This window comes from Megalops cyprinoides, chromosome 8 (genome assembly GCF_013368585.1).
Source record: "Megalops cyprinoides isolate fMegCyp1 chromosome 8, fMegCyp1.pri, whole genome shotgun sequence".
Lineage (NCBI taxonomy): Eukaryota > Metazoa > Chordata > Actinopteri > Elopiformes > Megalopidae > Megalops > Megalops cyprinoides.
In genome coordinates this window covers 11,853,622-11,872,526 of record NC_050590.1, presented here as the reverse complement: position 1 = coordinate 11,872,526, position 18,905 = coordinate 11,853,622, and the positions used below count along the sequence as shown (strand labels likewise).

Below are 18,905 nucleotides of genomic sequence, written 5' to 3'. Positions count from 1 at the left end.
TTGTGACTCACACAGCTTGTTTCCATTATGACATCCATTACTTAGTCTACTGTGATACACAGGCAACTTTATGCTGTAGCTGCTTCTGTCATTTTTAAGGGGTCTTATAGAAAGTTTTTAGTTATGATATTCACTCTGTGTTTGGTTAGCTGATGTTGGTTTCTTTGTGAATCAAACTAATAATGTATGTTCTAATGCCTTACTATACTGGTTTTTAATATAGATGTTGCTGCAGATAGTTTTCAACTATATAATGCTATTTTAAGCCTTAAGATTACAAAGACTCTGTTGAGAAATGATTCAGGGAAAAAAAGGTTCAGATGGCAGTTAACTGGCACATTGTTGTGAGGGCCTATATGTGGAAACAAGGTTTGTATTGTACTTTGTCAACAATTCAAATAAAGCACAGTGGTCTCAGAGCGTACAGCACTAACAAACGTAACACAGCTGGCCTGATCTCAGTTTTATGAAACTCAAAATGAATAAAAATATATTTCTGTTACACACATTCCAGTAATTTGAAATTATAATGTGTGTGTTGTTGCACTTACTGTTCATGTCAAATACAGTTGATAGATAGTTCTACTGAAAAATTTATTTCATTGGTTGTATCTTGCTGCGGTTTACAAGTTTTTCCTTTTTTAAACAATGTTTTTTCTCCATTGCGTTTTCTGTCAAAGAGTATCACACTGAATCACGCTTGCATGTATTCTGTTTTGAAACCGTTGTGAAATAATTTAGTTAATGAAGCCAGTCCCAACATAATTTGCATGTGATAATATGTTTGCATGTTTATGTTTGTTTGAGAAAAAGACCCGAAAGGCCCATCCTATGGATCACTGTGGTAGCTGACATGCATTTTCTGTCTATTTCTGTCGTTCTCAGGAAATGACCTAGAGGCCTTACAGATACATTTCCTCTCTGTTGCTTCAGACTACAGTTGTGAAGAAGCTCAGTCTGGAAGCAGCACATGCTTCCCCCATAACAGCACTAACTACCTCAGCCAGCAGAGAGGAAGAAGGACGCCTGACAAAACAAAGTCCCATGGTTTTTTATTCCAGATGGCCGTCTCACACTCCTCACAATGCCTAGATGAGCGCTAGATGGAAAGGATCGTTGACAGACTGGATCCGTCAGCCCTGGGCAGGAGAAACACACGGCAGAAGACTTCACTCTTGAAGGAGTTGCCTAGGCTCTGGAAACCTGCGGTTGTTTTAACTTTGTGTCTGTATTGACTTTTTTTTTACTTTACATCCTCTCTTAGCTGTTGACCAGTGTTGCGTTTTCCGAAACACTTCCTGTTTCAGCTTCCAGCTTTTGAATATTCATATTATTGTTAGAGGTGTATATCTATTAATGTATATTTACATGCTTACAACAGGAGGGTTTTTTCCTTCCATTTGAAGAAAAGATTGCACTTTGGGATTTTCCTTGATTGAAGCTATTATCTGCTAAGAATTAGAACACATTAGAAGGGTTGCCCAAGTGCTGGAGCACCATTTTTAACCCTTTTTCCCTTAGCAGTCCCCCACTGATGAGTTTCTGTTCAAGAAAAAAAAATTGGAGAGAAGTACGTGTCACCTGGTAATTGTCTACACTTTGACTGTTATATAGGAGCTGCAAGAGGGCTGTGTGGAGAAATACCACCCATTCAGCAAGTCAGCTCACCTCTGTAAACCCTATGGAAATGCCTTTCATGTGGATCATGCCCATAAGCTGTCTTTTTTCCTAATTTTAAGAGCTCTGAGTTTGAGGGGACGGTTACTGTGAAACGGAGGATAATAACGATAGCAGAAAGGCCAGCACACAGGCAGTCCCTTGGAGAGTTCACCACTTATGTATTGTTGCAGTGCGCAAGAAAGTAAAATGGACTACAAGCGGCGCTTTTTGCTAGGCGGGTCCAAGCAAAAAGTGCAGCAGCACCAGCAGTACCAGATGCCCGAGCTGGGCCGGACCCTGAGCGCCCCACTGGGCCCCTCTTGCTCTGCGCCCACCTCCATGGGCGCCAGCGGCGGCTCGCCAGGGAGCTGCAGCCACCCGCCTGCCCAAAGCCCCACCACCGCCATCGCTGACATCCAGCAGGGCATCTCCAAGTACCTGGACGCACTCAACGTGTTCTGCCGAGCCAGCGCGTTCCTCACCGACCTCTTCAGCAGCGTGTTCAGGAACTCCCACTACTCCAAAGCAGCTATGCAACTGAAGGACGTGCAGGAACACGTCATGGAGGCGGCCAGCCGGCTAACTGCAGCAATAAAGCCCGAGATCGCCAAGATGTTGATGGAGCTTAGTGCCGGCGCTGCCAACTTCAAAGACCAGAATGACTTCAGCCTGCAGGACGTTGAGGTAGGCTGCCTGGGTACTCCTGTCCAGTTATGGATGCTCTACTCTTTACTGAGTACAAATGTAATGCCTCTTAACTGGAGTCAGTTCTACAATTTCTAGCATCACCAATAGAAATGGTTTTAAGTAACGTTTTGTTCCGCATGCACTACAGTGAAGTCAGTTTGAAATAATGAGCGATGAGAGATTAAATAGTCTGTAGCATAAACACACCACAACCACATGTTGTAGTTGGTTGCCAGACTGCTTGAGAATCAACTGCTGTTGGACAAATGGTAATCTTTTTAAGGGTAGTGAAATGGTTATTAGGTCATTGTATTACTTTCTATGTAACATTGCTGTGAATATTTCCTTGATTCAGAATTTCCTGGCCCAGTGGGACGCTGGTGCCCATGATTAAAACTGTACTGAAATTTGAGGGCGAGAGAGAAACACTGCGGATGTGTGAAAAGCTTGTGAGATCATTAGTACTGGAAGACAAACCACATCTAACCTGAAAAAAAACAAAACAAAACAGAAAAACAAACATTTCCTTCCTTTCCCTATGCAGTCAGTTTAGGATCAATCTCATGGCTCTGTGTCAAATCTTTGAAGCCAAATGGTTACACTTCTTCCACATTTATTTATTTGTTTGTTTAATAGGGAAATGGGCAGCCACTTGACTGTCTCAGCATTATCTGTGAAGCTAAATTTTATCTGTAATTCTTGGACAGGTTATAGGAACAGCAGTAAACAAGCATGCCACAGTGCAATAATACAGGGAACATCTTATTTAGGTATCTAGAGTTAAAAGATACGTAGATATTACACCTCATGGAATTGTTTTAAACCAAGTGTGTCTAGACAGTGGAAAGATACAACATTCTTCTGTGTCTCAATGAACCAAGTCTTTAAGCCTTACTGTGAAGTCATGTCAGTGTTATTTTTTCTGTCTGATGTTTTTTTATTGCATAGTCATGAGAAGAAGATTTTAGTCCACAGCTGTGTGAGGAAGATATTTGGGAAGGTAAATGAGTTCCTAGCCTGGTGCACCGTTTGTGCTTCAGCTATGGTGCCGCGCAGAGGCCTGTGTGGAACGCTAGTGGCGCTGCTGCCAGATTCCTGAGGAAGTCTGCGGAGGAATGCAAAGCCTTTTTATGATGAAGAAAGCAGTTGTTTCTTTAGCGTGCTGCAGAGCTGCACTGTAGACCCACGCTGTGGTTTCTCTGCATTCTGAACCCAACGGCTGAGGAAACAAGGTCCTTTGGAGCCACTCCTTTCCCTCCTCCCCTCAGTGTAAACTAATGTGAAGAATGTGCAGAGCCAGTCCAGCAACTGCGTGTGTTTTTGTGTTGAGTTCAGTACTGAGCTGCAGGAAAGGGTGCCATTCTCTGAGCAAGTATGGTGGTGATCCCTGACTCAACCCTCGCGGCCTTGCATATACATGACTGAAAATGCACCCCTTCTGATAAAAGAATCACACTTTTAGCAAGAGTTCAAGCTGCACATCGGCACACAGTGTTCATGTTTCATATGCACTGGATCATAGCATGGAATTCAGTTAGTAAATTAGTCACTTAATGTCACAACATGTCTTGGTTCAGTCTCACTGGAAGTTATCGGTGCTGACCGGCCTGTACCTTTTGCAAAAGAGAAGACTCGGTCTGTTGAAATGAAGCATGAATCTGCATGGCTGCGAGAAACGTGGGATTGTGAGAGAGAGAGAGACCCTGTTTTGTAAGCAGGATTTCCTCCCCCCTGTCTTTTCCTTCTTTCTACCAAAGAAACACACAAGTCCAGTGAGGATGGAAATCCAGACGTGTGAGCTGGGCCGCTGGCAGCTTTTAGCGTGCCGGCTGCCAGACGGGCTTGAGAATGTCACGCTTTGTTAGTAGGCCATCTCCTGAGCTCATGAGGAAGCCGCAGAGGGATGAAGAGCAGGCAGACTGGAGTCCGCATTGGGAGCCCACAGGAATTCTGGGCTGGCGTGTTGCTTTTGGTTTCCGTGTTATTATCTTCCCTTGAAAAAATTTGTCAGCTTCCCTTCTGCTATTTTTTGAACTAGCGCTGACTGGCAGTCACAAGCCTTGGGGATCTTCTCACTGTCATGTTAACTGTGGAGATTAGTCAGCGCTCCGATGGCCAGAATGACTGGAAAGGGAAAATAGTGCTCACTCCTGCTGCCGCCTAGACTGTCTCTGTAGCACTATGTTGTATTTACCTTGTTGGAACCACAGAAATTAAAAATGAAGTAAAAAGAAACACGACATTCATGTAGCTGTAATGTGTGTCCCCAGGTCTTGGCTAATTGATGTCACGTGAGGAAGTACAGACCTGCAATGGATGTGAATGGTCAGACAGTGGGCAGTGAAGAGGTTACTGTAGCTCTAGCGGGCTGCATCTTGTCAAACATTACCATTTAGATAAGGGCTTGTGGTCACTGCTTTCCAGGACCACCGCAGATAACCTCTGTAAACCACCATAGGTTATTGACCTCTGGCGATTTTCATCTCTGTCAGTTCACATCTGTGGCTGTTCAGGATACCTCGCAAAGCATGAGTTAAGTGTGATAAAGGCAATGTGAAACAAAATCCAGAAATCAAACAGATTATAGATATTAACAAGATAAATTATTAAGAGGTTTGACACGTTCACATTAACAAACCATAGATTTTTTTCATGTAAAAATCTTGGGTTGTTTGTCAAATGTATTTTTTTTTATTTCATATTTACCAGATGCGAGTAAAAAAACATTTTTGGATGTTGTTTTTCCTATCCTATGGATAGTTTCCCATGGCATTACTTATGTTATTTTGCTTCTTTATAGTAATTCAACAGAGGATTTATTGTTCAGCCATAGCCTGTGTATTTAGGAAGGTTATGTGCTCATATGGATACTAAGGTGACATCCTTGGATCATGTGAGCGAGTGGTGAATGACTCATTCCAGAGCAGTTGGTTAATCTAGGAGATTTAGACTTCCCAGTTTTGCCCTTGAAACTTCTCACAGTGACTACAGCCTCCTTCAGAGCAATCTTTACTCCTTCTGACAATCTGAATACATTATTACAGTTACTGTGGCAGAAAATGGTGATTACTTGATTCAGTTTTTTTTTTTTTTTTAAATAAAATGGAAAATTAGAACACTCAGTGATTGGAATGCATTGATGTTGCTTTGTTGAAATATTTGTTAGATCAGTGCTTTTTCTGTTACAGCTTGCATGTGAATCGAATGATAATTTGTATAGGTAATGATGACTTAATAGATTTTTTTCATATGTATCTCATGTAAATGTAATGTAGAAATCAGTTGCCATTGTCCTGTTACTTCTAGTACTGAATACAACCGTAAAGCACATGCACTCACATTCGATTCTTACTGAGGAATGTCTTATCTATGAGGCAGAAAATGTGAAATGAGTTACAATTACACAATGCCTGAGTTTATTAGAGCCTGTGTCTGGTTGTGAACAGGACGTCTTTGTGCTTAAGGTGTATGCAGTGTGACTTTCGGCGGGGGGGGGGGGTTGGGGGGCATGGAACCGTGGAGCCTTCCCTGAGAGATTCCTTCCAACTGACTGGCCATTTGTGGAATTGCATGTATTCACTCTTGGCGTCCTTGTGGTAGGATTTCATTTTTCATGTCAGCAGCAGCACAGACAGGCTTTGCAGACAGCTGAGCACAAACGTGCAGAGCACGGAGCACACGTATTCCTGATTGGCACTGACAAGGCAACCGTAGATGACACCAACAGCGGTGATGTCTGTCCAGCAGAAGTATTCTGGTCTTTGGAAGTCTCATGGCACATGTATAAGGCAGTCCACATTTAAATAGATGATTCTATACTGTGATGGGTGATTCCCTCTTACCCTTTCATTTTAAGCAATATTTCTGTTATAATCATCATTTTGATGAGCATGGGAGTTATAATACTTTTTAAATAAGTATGGACAAAATGTATTGTACATATATTTTGCCCTGAGTAACTGCATATAGCTGGTGTGAATAATCACACAATGCATGTTTTTTTTTTACTGTTGTCCTATATTTTCCTCAGTCATAATTTATTAGGATTTAATACAAGTAGACAAGTCCTTTTGTATTCAAGGGCTTTAAAATAATTGACACACTTCCTAACTCTGCATTCAGCATTGATCAAGCCCTTGTTTTTTTTTTTTTTTTTTTTTTGGATGTGGAAAACATATTAACTTTATATTATTTTTTTGCTGACTCATTCTCACTTCCCTGAAGTTACTATGGCTGTATGTTTAACTTCCTGGGTTAAGCTAGCTCTTACTTCTGAAAATGAATTTGCCCTTCTTGTAATGTCTGCCTTGGGGATAGGGGAGAATAACACATAAAAGAGCTCACTAGAGAAAAGCAGTGTGTGTCAGAGCACATTCTCCAATTCCTCTGAGGGACTGGAGTCTCTTAAAGCAGTTGTTCCGGAAGGTGGTGGGCAGTCATCTTGCTTCGTGAGATTCCAGTTTAACTACACTGACTTATTGAGCACCAGGATGATGGAATGACTTAAACTGTCCCTAGTCGATTATTGTAAGAGAAACCGGAACCTGCAAAGTCCGGGCATGCTTGACACCAGAGAAGATGGTCTCTCTCTCTCTCTCTCTCTCTCTCTCTCTCTCTTTCTCTCTCTCTCTCTCTCTCGCCTGATCCCCACTCCATCGACGCCTGTTATTTTTCACACAGCGGCTTCATCAGTCCTGAGCTTATTGATGGCTTTAAGAAGAAAGAGCCCTTTCTCAGGCCGTAGTGGTTTCTCCGCGTATAGGCATTTTTTGAACAAGCAGGCAGAATATTAAAAAAGTTTAATCTTTTTTCCCCAGAAGTTTTTTTTTTTGGTTTGTGTGTTGGTGGTTGAATGTCAATAGTATAACTGGCTGCTGAATGTGGGAGTGTAATTTATGGTGATTATTTAACAGAATATGACAGCTGTGTTCACACAGTCAGTTGTGGCTTTTTGCAGTGCAAATGAAGTGCAAATAATGGTTTTGTTAAGCAAGGTATATACAGACTGAGCAAAAAATCACCCAAGGGATGAAAATATTTTTTAGAGCTTCATGTGAAATAGGTTATCCAATCTAGGCCTGTTGCAACACCATCCAAATACAAACATTTTACAGTCACCCAGCACTGTTTGTGAAGCTAAATTGGAAAGCAGAGTGTATTGGAAGTTGTGTTGGGAGTGGTGCAGATACACAAAAGCCTTCAAAGCCTTGACTGTGATGTGGGCATTTTTTTGATGCCCCTGTTGGAACTCCTGACCGTGAGAGTGGCTGACGGTTACTCGGTATGCTCTGCTGCAGGTGCTGGGCCGCTGCTTCCTGACGGTGGTGCAGGTGCACTTCCAGTTCCTGTCGCAGGCCCTACAGAAGGTGCAGCCTGTGGCGCAGTCCTGCCTGGCGGAGACTCTGGCCCAGACCCAGGAGCGCTGCAGCTCCGCCCCACCTCAGAGCTCTGCAGCTGCACCCCTGACGGAGCTGGAGGAGGCCACCAGGTCATGGAGAGGGGCAACTGAGGTACGCCATTGCCAGGAGGATCCCCTGGTATTCCTTTCCTGGTTGTTATGTCATCAAGGGTTGGGAAAAACACTTTTGTTTTTGTGACTTATGACTTTTTAGAGTGTTTTTAAGTCCAAGACATAGACAGTTTTCAGTTTTGTTAAAAACATGATTTGGGCCACAAAAAACCACACAGGCAAAATGCACTAAATTTGACTGTGCTGTGTCATATTTTCAAGTAGCATTTTTACCAGTTTTCATCATCTCCTAGTTGATTTTTCAAGTCTGATTACAAACGCCACAGAACACTTCTTGTAAATGCAATTTTTGCTTGGGTTATCACCAGTTTTCTACAGTGTTGCACATTGCTCAAGAAGAAAAGGGCTTTTTGTGTTCCAGTGGCCTTAAAAGAGAGGGAAATAAGTTAATCCAATAGCTAATCTGCTGAGTGTGTTTGTGTCAGTACAGCAGCCAATTTTGAGTAGGGTGGACTGGGACTTAGATGAATGGGAGTGTTTTGTTAAGCCCTGGCATGTGGAACGTTAGACCTGGTGGTAAGCGGGCGGGATATCCTGCTGGAATGTGCTTTGGGAAGTGGGATGGCTCTCACAGCTGGGGAGCTTTGTTAGAGGGAGGCATGGTCAAAGTGGAGTTTCAGCTTCCTGTGTAAGTGGGGCCCCAACAACTCCCATTCTTTTGGCCTGAAATGCACACAAACTCTGGGGCCTGTCAGGCCTGTCAGTTCCTGCTCACGCACTACACTGCAGCAATGAGCACTGAACTATGAGTTGTTGGAAGGAAAGACTGTGTGCTGGAGGAAAGACACACTCTCTGTGCAGTATGCATTGCCAAGACTGGCTTGCTTTTTTTTCCTCCCTTAATCAAGGTGAGATACTTTAAAGATGAGATCAGCATGACATCACTGCTGTTGATTTTTCCAGGCAGGGTAGCAGGCTTCTGTACAGATGTGTGTGTGTGAGCTGTCTGACCTGTGGCCGTGATGTGTTCCAGGCCACGTCGCGGCTGAGGGAGAGAGGGAGGGATGGCTGCCTGGCGGGGATCGAAGTCCAGCAGCTCTTCTGCTCTCACAACACCTCCATCCCTGAGCACCAGCTGAAGGAGCTCAACATGAAGCTTGATAATGCTTTACAGGTGGGCCCCTTTCCTGGGTCATCTCCAGGGAGGTTTATCGAAGGTGAACATTCTGAATTCATGACGGTGATACACAGAGTTGTAATCACAGTGCCTTTTTCTCCATTTAGGCTTATAAAGTAGCTTTGGAGAGTCTGGGCCACAGTGAGTATGCACTGAAGGCTGGTTTTCACCTCAATCCCAAAGCTGTTGAAGCATCTTTACAGGTATGCTTGCTTTTAACACAGACAAAAGGTCATGCCATTACTCAAATACACTAAACATCAGTGAATTTGAAATCTGAAAATGTGGATTTGCCAAGTACACGTGTGTAAAGAAATGGACTTTTGGAGAGTGTTGCCTGATCCTTTTGCGGTCAGTGACGGAAGGGTCCCATGTATTTTCCTCCCTCTGTGAACCTCTGCATGTCTGTATGTGCATGGATGTCTGTGTGTGCATGTACACATCTGCGTGTCTGTGTGTGTCTGTGCGTGTATGTGTGTTTGTGTGTGTATTTTTGTATATACATGTGTATGTGTATGTATTTGTATATACGTGTGTGTTCTGTATGTATTTGTATATGTGTGTCTGTGTGTATGTGTGTACGTGTGTATGTAATTGAATGTGTGTGCGTGCGTGCGTGTGTATGTATGCATGTGTGTGTGTATGTGCGTGTATATGTGCATGTATGCATATGTGTATGTGTGCGTACACAGGGCTGCTGCAGCGAGGCAGAGGCCCAGCAGGCTGGGAGGATGCAGACCCCCTCACAGCCCATCCAGTGCGAGCTGCCCACCATCCCCCTGCAGATCGGCTCCCACTTCCTCAAAGGCGTCTCCCTTAATGAGTCTGCAGCCGACAACCTCAAACTGAAAACGGTACTGCTGAGTCCAGCCAAGAAGCCCCCATAGCTGAAGTCTTGGTGTCGCCTCACTGTGTGTGCCCCCCCCCCCCCCACCCACCCACCCATTTCAAATGTGAAGCGCTGCGATCAAAGTCCATGTTTCGAGACTGATTTGTTCATTCATGATGTGTCCACTGAGAGATTAATTTAAAAATCTACTTAGTTTAAAGCCTTGCCTGTTAGCATCATAGTGATTTGGTATGGGCCTGGTCAAAACCTACTGCGCTGTTTGCTGCAGAGCTTCCCCATAGAAGCTCAGGCCAGAAGACATCTGACCTTCCGATTGGCCTTCTGTCTTGGGTTACTGCTGTTGACATTCCGTGGATGGGGATGTAAGTGTTTATGAAAAGCTTAGCAGCACTGCTGGTTTCCTTTACTCACAGAACTTGTTGCTGTTTGCGTCTTCTCAGCACACTATGCTACAGCTTCTTAAAGAGGCAGCAGAACAGAACGGGGTGGCCTCCCGGGAGGACTCCCCAGTCACGGAGGTCCTCAACCAGGTGTGTCCCTCCAGCTGGAGAGGGGCGTGCAAGACAGCGGTGCAGTTGCTGTTCGGCCAGGCAGGGCTGGTGAGTACCACATGCACAGCCTGGACCATGGACTGATGGAACTCACTGGAGTGAGTCTTCAGGGAGGACTCTTAGTCATTGTTATGTGGAGCTCAGTGTTGGTGGATAGGGATGTGGCATTTGCCACTTGTGAGTTTTTGCAGGCTCTGATAGACTGGCTGTCCACAGCAGATTCAGAAACAAGCTCTTAACATAACTTCAGTAAACTAGGGCAATATGTAGCATAACCTGTTAAAAGTAAAACTAACCACCTCCAAAAACTTCCTTTTTTGGAGGATTAAAGTTGAACATTGTTTTTGGTGTGAATCACTCTGGGCATTGCAATTCCTGTGTATTTGTGTGTGTGTCTAAGCTCTGCCCACTGTTGAGTCCAGAGGATGTACCTGGACTATAAATAACAATAGACCTCCTTCCTGAGAAACAGGAAACTCTTTCCTTACCAGTTGCTGTACTGGGTGTGTGTACTTTCAGGGATGGAGGTTCCACTCCTTTCAAGGAACTGTTGAGTGTACTTAGTACAATGAACAGGATTTTATGTGATGCTGACTGTAAGCACAACACTTTACAATACATTTGTTTATATTGCATTTGGGTTTGGCCAGTGATTACATTTGTATCTTAAAATCAGTTTTTTTCTGTGTCATGTATGAATAAATGTTGAGTCCTGCTGTTTAATACTTACTGTGAGTTTCATCACTTAGTATTTTACCATGAAGCAAAGATCATTTTTTTTTATTTGTATGCACTTGGCTCTTGAGTGGCTCAGTCAGCTAAGGCCGGGTTCATGTATGGTTGATGCAGCTTCCTGAATGACAGTATGTGTGTGTTTGTGTGTGGATAGGTGGTGGTCGACACTGCTCAGATTGAGAACAAGGAGGCCTATGCTCCGCAGATTACCCTTGAGGGATCCAGAATTGTGGTTCAGGTCCCCTCTACATGGTAAAAACCAATTCTTACGTTTTTGTTTTTGTAAAAACACCACATTTGCTCTATTCAGTTGTTCTTGTGTGTTTTCATAAATTGTTTACTGCACATAACTATTGCTTCACGCCCATGGTATACTGTAGTGGCTTAATGAGTTAATGAGTTTGGCAGTGCATTGTGTGTCTTTGCAGTTTCCTGGAACAGGCCAGTGACATGTGCTATACTGTGTGAAAGAGCAAGGCTGTGCCAGCTGTTTAGCATGGTGTTCTAAGATGCTCTGTGCCACACACAGGTGCCTGAAAGAGGACCCAGCCACCATGTCTCTGATGCAGCGCAGTCTGGATCCAGAGAAGACACTGGGCCTAGTAGATGTACTCTATACTTCTGTTTTTGACCTCAGTAGGTGGAAGGAACACAGGTATGTGCATTAGAAAAAGGGCATTATTTAGATCAGTCCGTATTGCTGGTTAGAGCAAACTTTACTCACCCACCTGTGTTACTGGCTAGGTTTACTGGAATGACTGCTTTGAGAATCTTTTTGAAATATGTGGTTGTTGCCCCAAAGCTGTAACTAGCCACTCCCCTTTCAGAGAGCAGGCCCTGCCCACCATTCAGGTGCAGCTGCAGCGTGACAGCTCAGACTACAGCACGCAGGTGGACCTTTCTCCTGGGACTGGCTCCAAGTCCTCCAGTGGGCTGCCCAAGACCATCTCCAAGCTCACCTCCAAGTTCACAAAGAAGGCCTCCTCCAGCAGTGGCAGCGGGGGCAGCTACTCCATCCCTAGCACCCCCTCCCGCAGCATCTTCACTGGCAGCAGTTCAGAGGACAAGGCCAAGCCGCTGAGTGGTGCCGACAGCAGGCTGCAGGGCCTCCTCCACACAAGCAGCTCTCCCTGCACTCCCGACTCCGGACAGTCCCCGCAGGGCACGGCTGCCCAGCTGGCTAACGGATGCCCGGCAGACGACAAGGGCATGAACCTGCCCACAGATCAGGAGATGCAGGATGTCATCGACTTTCTCTCAGGTTTCAACATGGGCAAGTCCCAGCAAGCCTCTCCCCTGGTGAAGAGGAGGAATTCTGTGGCCTCCACCAGTGTGGCTGAGCTGAAACCTCCCACAGGAGCGGGAGCGCCTCCACCTTCACAGGCTTTGTCCCACAATGCCCTGCAGCCGCCACCCCAGGTCCTGTCGCAACAGCAGCAGCAGCAGCAGCAGCAGCAACAACAACAACAGCAGCAGCAACAGCAACAGCAGCAGCAGCTCCCGGGCCAGAAACAGCCGCAGCAGCATCCCTCCCAGCAGGCATTGCAGTACTATCAGCACCTCTTGCAACCTATTGGTCAGCCACAGCAGGCCTCTGCACAGCACCCTTCCCAGCAGCCTCCACCTCAGCAGCAACGAGGGCCAGCCAAGTGGCCAAGTACTTCTGCCCCGCACCCCCCACAGGCCCCTCCTCCTTCAGGGCTTTCTCCGATTGGGCAGATGGGACAGTGGGGTGCTCCAGGCCTCCCTGACCTTAGCTCAGACCTGTACAGCCTGGGCCTGGTGAGCACCTACATGGACAGCATGATGTCAGAGATGCTGGGGCACAAGTCGCATGGACCCCGCAACAACACCTGGCCAAACCGGGACCAGAATGAAGGAGTCTTTGGAGGCCTGGGAGACGTTCTGCCATTTGACCCTGCTGGTGAGTGAAACAGCAGTCACGAAGTTAGGCTTCATTCGCCAAGGTTACTGGCCAAGGGGCCATTAACGTGGCTTTGGAAGGAAAGCCTGACCTTTTTAAATGAATTATTATTCAGCCACCTGAAAGTGCTCTCATATCTTATCCCTTGGATTTAATAATCTCACTCCTGTGTTCCCCCCATAAGGCTGGAGAGTGTGGAAAGGTCATTCTAAAAGGAGGCCCCTTTTAAGAAAGGGTGCACATGAAGAGACAAGTCCTGTTAGGCATGCACTGCACTTTGGATACATTATTACTTAGCAATGGTTGATAATGAACCACTGTGTCTTCTGTACCACAATGCAGTGGCTTTTTCACCTGCTGTAAGAGACATATTTTGTTATGAAATCTGTCTTGAATAGGATGGATTCCTGCTAATGGATCCTCTCAAAGGTTCCCTTAATAATCAAGCTTTCATTCTTCATTCACTGATAAGAATGAGATTATCATGTATTCTGTGTATAATTGGCTCAGTGGAGCAAATCCATGCAGTAGGAGACTAAGAGTAGAATGCCTATATGTGAAAAGAGTGGCTTTTACGGTGAAAGTAAGGTCCAGCTCCTGAAATGAAATGAGAACACCTTTCTTCATATTGAAATAGCATGATTTTTCCCTTTACTGTCCTCACCTAAAAGCAGCTCAAGAAAAAAAAGAAAAGTGCATTTGTACTTATAGCTATAGCAGTGGGACTGCAGCACCAATTGTGCTGATCCCCCTCACCCTAGAGATAGGTCTGTTGTGGTCTCATTGCAGGGAGAGGGTGGAGTTGGAGTGCATCTGCAATTATGTGTCAGGGAGATAACAAGCCATTGTAGCCTCCTGTCATACTTGATCCGTATTGCACACAAACTGCTGACACTTATGCTGACATCAATTTCATCCTTTATTTGAAAAGCTGTGTGGAACGATGCAGGATCTGGGAGTATTACTGTCTGAATTATTCCAGTGTGAAAAGCAGCCATGTGTTTAAATCAACATGCTTATATCCATAAATGTGTGATTGTGTCTATATGTGATTGTTTCAGTTAGCTCTTTTGCGGTCATGATTTCACAGACGAGCTTATTTGAGATGTCAGCCACCATTTTTGTAGCCGATTCCCTTTCTTTCAGTAGAGGTGATTGTATGCAGCTGACTGGCTATTGTACATTTTCTGCTATGATAGACAGTCTGGCTTAAAGGATTGCACTCCAGAGCTGAAAACAGTGAGAATAGCTGAGCAAGTCAGAAACTGACTGTGGGTTTTATCTTTTCATACGTAGTTGGCTCTGACCCTGAATTTGCCCGGTACGTGGCTGGGGTGAGCCAGGCGATGCAGCAGAAACGGCAAGCGCAGCATGTCCGTCACCCTAGCAACGCCCGCAGCAACTGGCCAATATCTGACGAGGCTCATAGGACCTGGCCCCACCCGGAGTACTACACTGAAGGGTAAGCCTCATATGTCACAATGTCACACTTAACTCACTTGTTTGTACCAAACTTCCTTAAGTTGTAAAGGACCTTTTTTATTTTCTGAGTAAATTCAACAGTGCAGATTTAGTAGATACTGTAATCCCAAAGTTTGAGCAGTTCTTGTGTGCACACTTGAAGGAGGAGAGTAGAGAGTGAGTGCAGTTACTGTTCTGAGAACAGTGTGTTTTGTGAACAGGGATGCTATGAGCAGCAGCTGGTCGGCCAATCAGGGGGACTCGGCCAGCTCCAGCGATGAAACCTCTTCAGCCAATGGGGACAGCCTGTTCTCTATGTTCTCAGGACCTGACCTCGTAGCAGCTGTCAAACAGCGAAGGTAAGGCTCATCCTGATATATATATGTATGTATGTATGTGACAGAGTGCTGTCACTACGGTTGAGTATGTGCTCTGACTGTCATACCAACGAGCCTGGCTCTTTGGCGTTGCGGTCAAAGTCGCATGGTTGGTACCCCGTAGACCCGGGTTCAAGGCTGGGTGGAGTGACTGCTCTTGCCCTTCGCTACAATATATATAAATATATAAAATATGTTGGTTATTGTCTCAGCACTCCCCCCTGTAGACCATGACTACAAATGACTATATTTATATAACACAGTATTTGTGTAATCTTTCTGCACAGAAAACACAGCTGTGGTGAGCAGGAAGCTTTCACTCTGCCCTCCCCACCACTCCATCACTCTGGGGATGACAGCAGTCAGGTAAGAACTAAATATGTGGTTATGGTTTTGACCCACCTTATATCCCCTTTCCAGTCCTGAAGTCTGACATCAGTCAGAAACACCACACTCAAGCTTTCAGAGGTCTCATTCTGTTCGGATCTAGTATATAGAATTGTAGGTGGGTTTTTACAAAGTCGACTTGTATTGCAAAATATAACATACCTGTTGTGAGTTTCTGACTTTTTGAAGTGGACAACATAAGTTAAGGCGCAAGTAAAGGGGAGCATGTTAGGGATGTAGACCAGAAGAGAGAGGGGGGAAAACCAGACTGAGTTTCATCACCTGAACCAATTTTACCTGACAGATGGTGTTTGAAAGGTGGGGTTGTCAATTTTACCACCAAAAAAACAGTGCCATTGGGTTACACTAATCATGCTGCCAACTCTGGTTCACAGGACAGTAAGATGAAAACATGGCCTCCAAAGGCCCCCTGGCAGCACTCCTCTCCTCACACCAACACCCTGCCCAACGTGAGCTCTTCTCTGTACCAGATGGCTATTCCCCCCTCCAGCCAGTGGGCCGACTCGATGCAGATGCTGCAGTCACAGGTGTGGTCGACAGCCAGCGATTGCTCGCCCTCGACAGGGATCTCCTCTGGCTTCCCATACTCCCAGCAGCCACAGCAGCAGCAGCAACAGCAGCAGCCCACACAGCAGAAGGCCACAGTGCAACAGCAACAAGCTTCCCAGCACAAAGCCATCAACAAGGGCTTCAAATCCTTCCCACTGAAACACGAGCACAGGCCCTCCTACCTGCACCAGTACTGAATCTGAGCTACGCTGACTGAGCCAAACATGTAGGTATTCTTCTAGTAAGTCAGCGTTAGGCATTGAAGATTCAGCACCGTGAAACAGCTGGGCAGTGTGAGATGTGTATATAGGCCTGTTGGATACTCGTAGTTAAGTATTTACTATCGAGCAACTCATGACCATTAGATGTCATTTGCTCCATTCTTGAATCCAAAATGTATGAAATGAACAGGAAGGTCTTACTATGTGTTTTTAGACAAACTGAAGTGTACACAGCAGCACTAACATTTTATACCTATTTTTCAGTACTTTTCTAAGCTGTCGTGCTGGCTGAGCTGAGTGCATGATGGCAGCTAGTTGTGTCTTTGTCCAGTTAATGTATATGCTTTATTTCCTGAGCATCTGGTAGCCTGTGGAATGCACATCATGCAGTGGAGTACAAGCACTTGTCCATTTTGCTACTGCAACTGAATACAGTATATGTACTAATGAGGATGGTAGGAGCTCTCCAGTGAGACTCCTTTGTTCATCCTGGATTATACTGTGTGGCTAAAAAGCTGTAACTGCCAAATCTCATGCAAGATAAACCAGACAACAGTTCTCATCTACTGTTCCATAGCTTGTAAATTACTCAAACAGAAATATAAATTATTTACTTCCAGTTTTTTTCAATAGGCTTTGAGCTGGCTCAGCAGATATATAATAATCCTTACAGAGGTGTAATTTGAAAGATACGCACTACTTTTTGAGCAACTGACATAGCTATAGAGTAAATGTAATAGCAACTATGTGCCATGTTAATAGTAACAACACTTGTAGAATATGATTTTTTTTCCAACCAAAGCATTGTGTAGAAGATGAATGGTGCTTCAGAGTAGAAGAATGAGTTATGATGATAACAATTATTATAATCAATAATAAATTATATTTACCAACCCATTGTCAAACAACCTTGAAAAACTTCTCTGTTAAATATTAAATGGTCATTTCTGTTTTTTCTGATTGGCAGGTATGAATGACAATTTTGAAAAACAAATTAACATTTATTCATTTAAATACAATATTTTTTTGTATAAAATTTGACAGTATTAATCTTATTTTTGTATTTTCTTAGACTCTTAGATATTATATCATTACTGTACATATTTCATTTTAATGTAGACATACTGAGTAATAGATTCTTCCCCCAAGTAAGATGGCGAAAAGCACATTTTATTTACTACAGTTTAACTACATCATATATGTATGGTTACCAAATATGCCATTGTTAACACTAAAAACATTATTATATGATTATGGCATTTTGAGCCTGTAATTCTTAAGTTTATATGGCATTGGGCTGTCTTTAAATGCCCAGAATGCTAACCTTTCTGTGATGTTTGTGGATGCCAATGTTGCCTGTATTTATATGACATCATTTTTTTCTGAAAACTAACATACCATGTTTACAGAGAATCATTCGCTGTACATATACCTTTTTATAGTTAAGTGCTTTGCACAATCAAAAATAATGGGGTTTATTGCTTTTTTGTTGTCTATTGATCTCCCAAACTGCTACTTTTTTAAAGATATCTATGAAGACCTTGAACTGTAACTGTAAGCATTTCTCAGCTGTGTCAAATGGTTTACCACTTGCTTCTACTAAAACATGAAATGTAGCTCTGGTGAAGCAGATATGAAGGAGGACTACTTGGATTATGATACTTATTCTCTAGAGGTGGCAAATAAATATTTCCAACTGTTCCAGTAAAGCAAAAAATGAAATGAACAAGCAATTTAGAAAGATCATGTTTTGTTGGTTTGCTTTTTTAGAGGTTATTAGGAGTATGTTTCATTTACCTCAATACAGAGTAGTCCTGTGTTCAAGTGTGACCCCAAAGCATTTGACTGGTTTAGCTACTGGACTGTCTCCTGTGCTTACCTTTCCAGTTTTTCCATGTGTCAACGTTTAAATGTCAAGTGCAGCATCTCTTTTGTTTACTGATGACAACAGGAAAGGTTAAAATTAACCTTTTTCATGACACATGTATATAGGTGCTGTAAATGTTCGATATGCCAGAGAGAAACTGAAATGCTTTTTAAGCTCATGATTTATCATATCATTGCTCTTGGACAGACAAGTGCTGCCATGAACGTTCCTTTGCTCAAACTACCAAGTGCTGATGGTTTGCTTTGTACTAATGCTCAGGCTTATTTGCTCTAGATGCACTTGCTTTGTGTGGATTATGTTTTTGAAACTGGAATTGTATATTTTGTATTCTACCTTTGAAAAGTATCTAAGTAAAATAACTATTTGTTTTGTTACAGAAAACAATTTAACAATAAAGGCTTTGCAACGTGTTTGTACTCCCAGCGCCTCTTTCATATCAATCATACTTTCATATCAAGGGCCACTGCTTGGTATTTGTTACCACTTGGTAAAGTGGACATAAAAGTGCACATAAACAGGATTGAAATGGACTGCATTGCTTTAACCACCACAACTGCACCCTCTGCTGGCCGACTCTTGTATGCTTCACCCCTTAACTGTTTGACTGCCATGTATATAACTGGTGCTGTTCTCCTCAGAGATGGAAGTGGGAAATGGTTTATATGTGTTTGTTCACCTACAATTTGAAAAAAGATGAAATGCCACTTCATCTTAGCTGAAGCAGAGAAAAGCTTGTTATGCCCCAGTATTTAATGTCTTTGTCAGGAATGTAGCCTGAAATCTTACGACAACCTAAACAGAAGAACAAGCATCTTTGTTTAGTATTCATTTTAGACAATAACACAGCCAAATGTGCTGGAATTTTCTTTAATTACTGATACTCAAAAAAAAAAAGCTACATACAAAAATGCAGTCTTAAATTAAGATGTGCCGGTGTACAATGCATGA

At 43.7% G+C, this 18,905-nt stretch overlaps 1 protein-coding gene across 1 annotated transcript; it reads left to right on the top strand.

The window, feature by feature from the left end:
* The first annotated feature begins 1,203 nt into the window (after positions 1-1,203).
* On the top strand, positions 1,204-16,958 carry LOC118782322 (granule associated Rac and RHOG effector protein 1-like). The gene is made up of 13 exons (XM_036535634.1): positions 1,204-2,343; positions 7,644-7,856; positions 8,850-8,990; positions 9,101-9,196; positions 9,686-9,847; positions 10,284-10,442; positions 11,284-11,381; positions 11,659-11,784; positions 11,957-13,053; positions 14,350-14,515; positions 14,736-14,873; positions 15,179-15,257; positions 15,674-16,958. The coding sequence occupies exons 1-13, from the start codon at positions 1,837-1,839 to the stop codon at positions 16,043-16,045; spliced, it is 3,354 nt and encodes a 1,117-aa protein (XP_036391527.1). The 5' UTR covers positions 1,204-1,836; the 3' UTR covers positions 16,046-16,958.
* Positions 16,959-18,905: the final 1,947 nt, after the last annotated feature.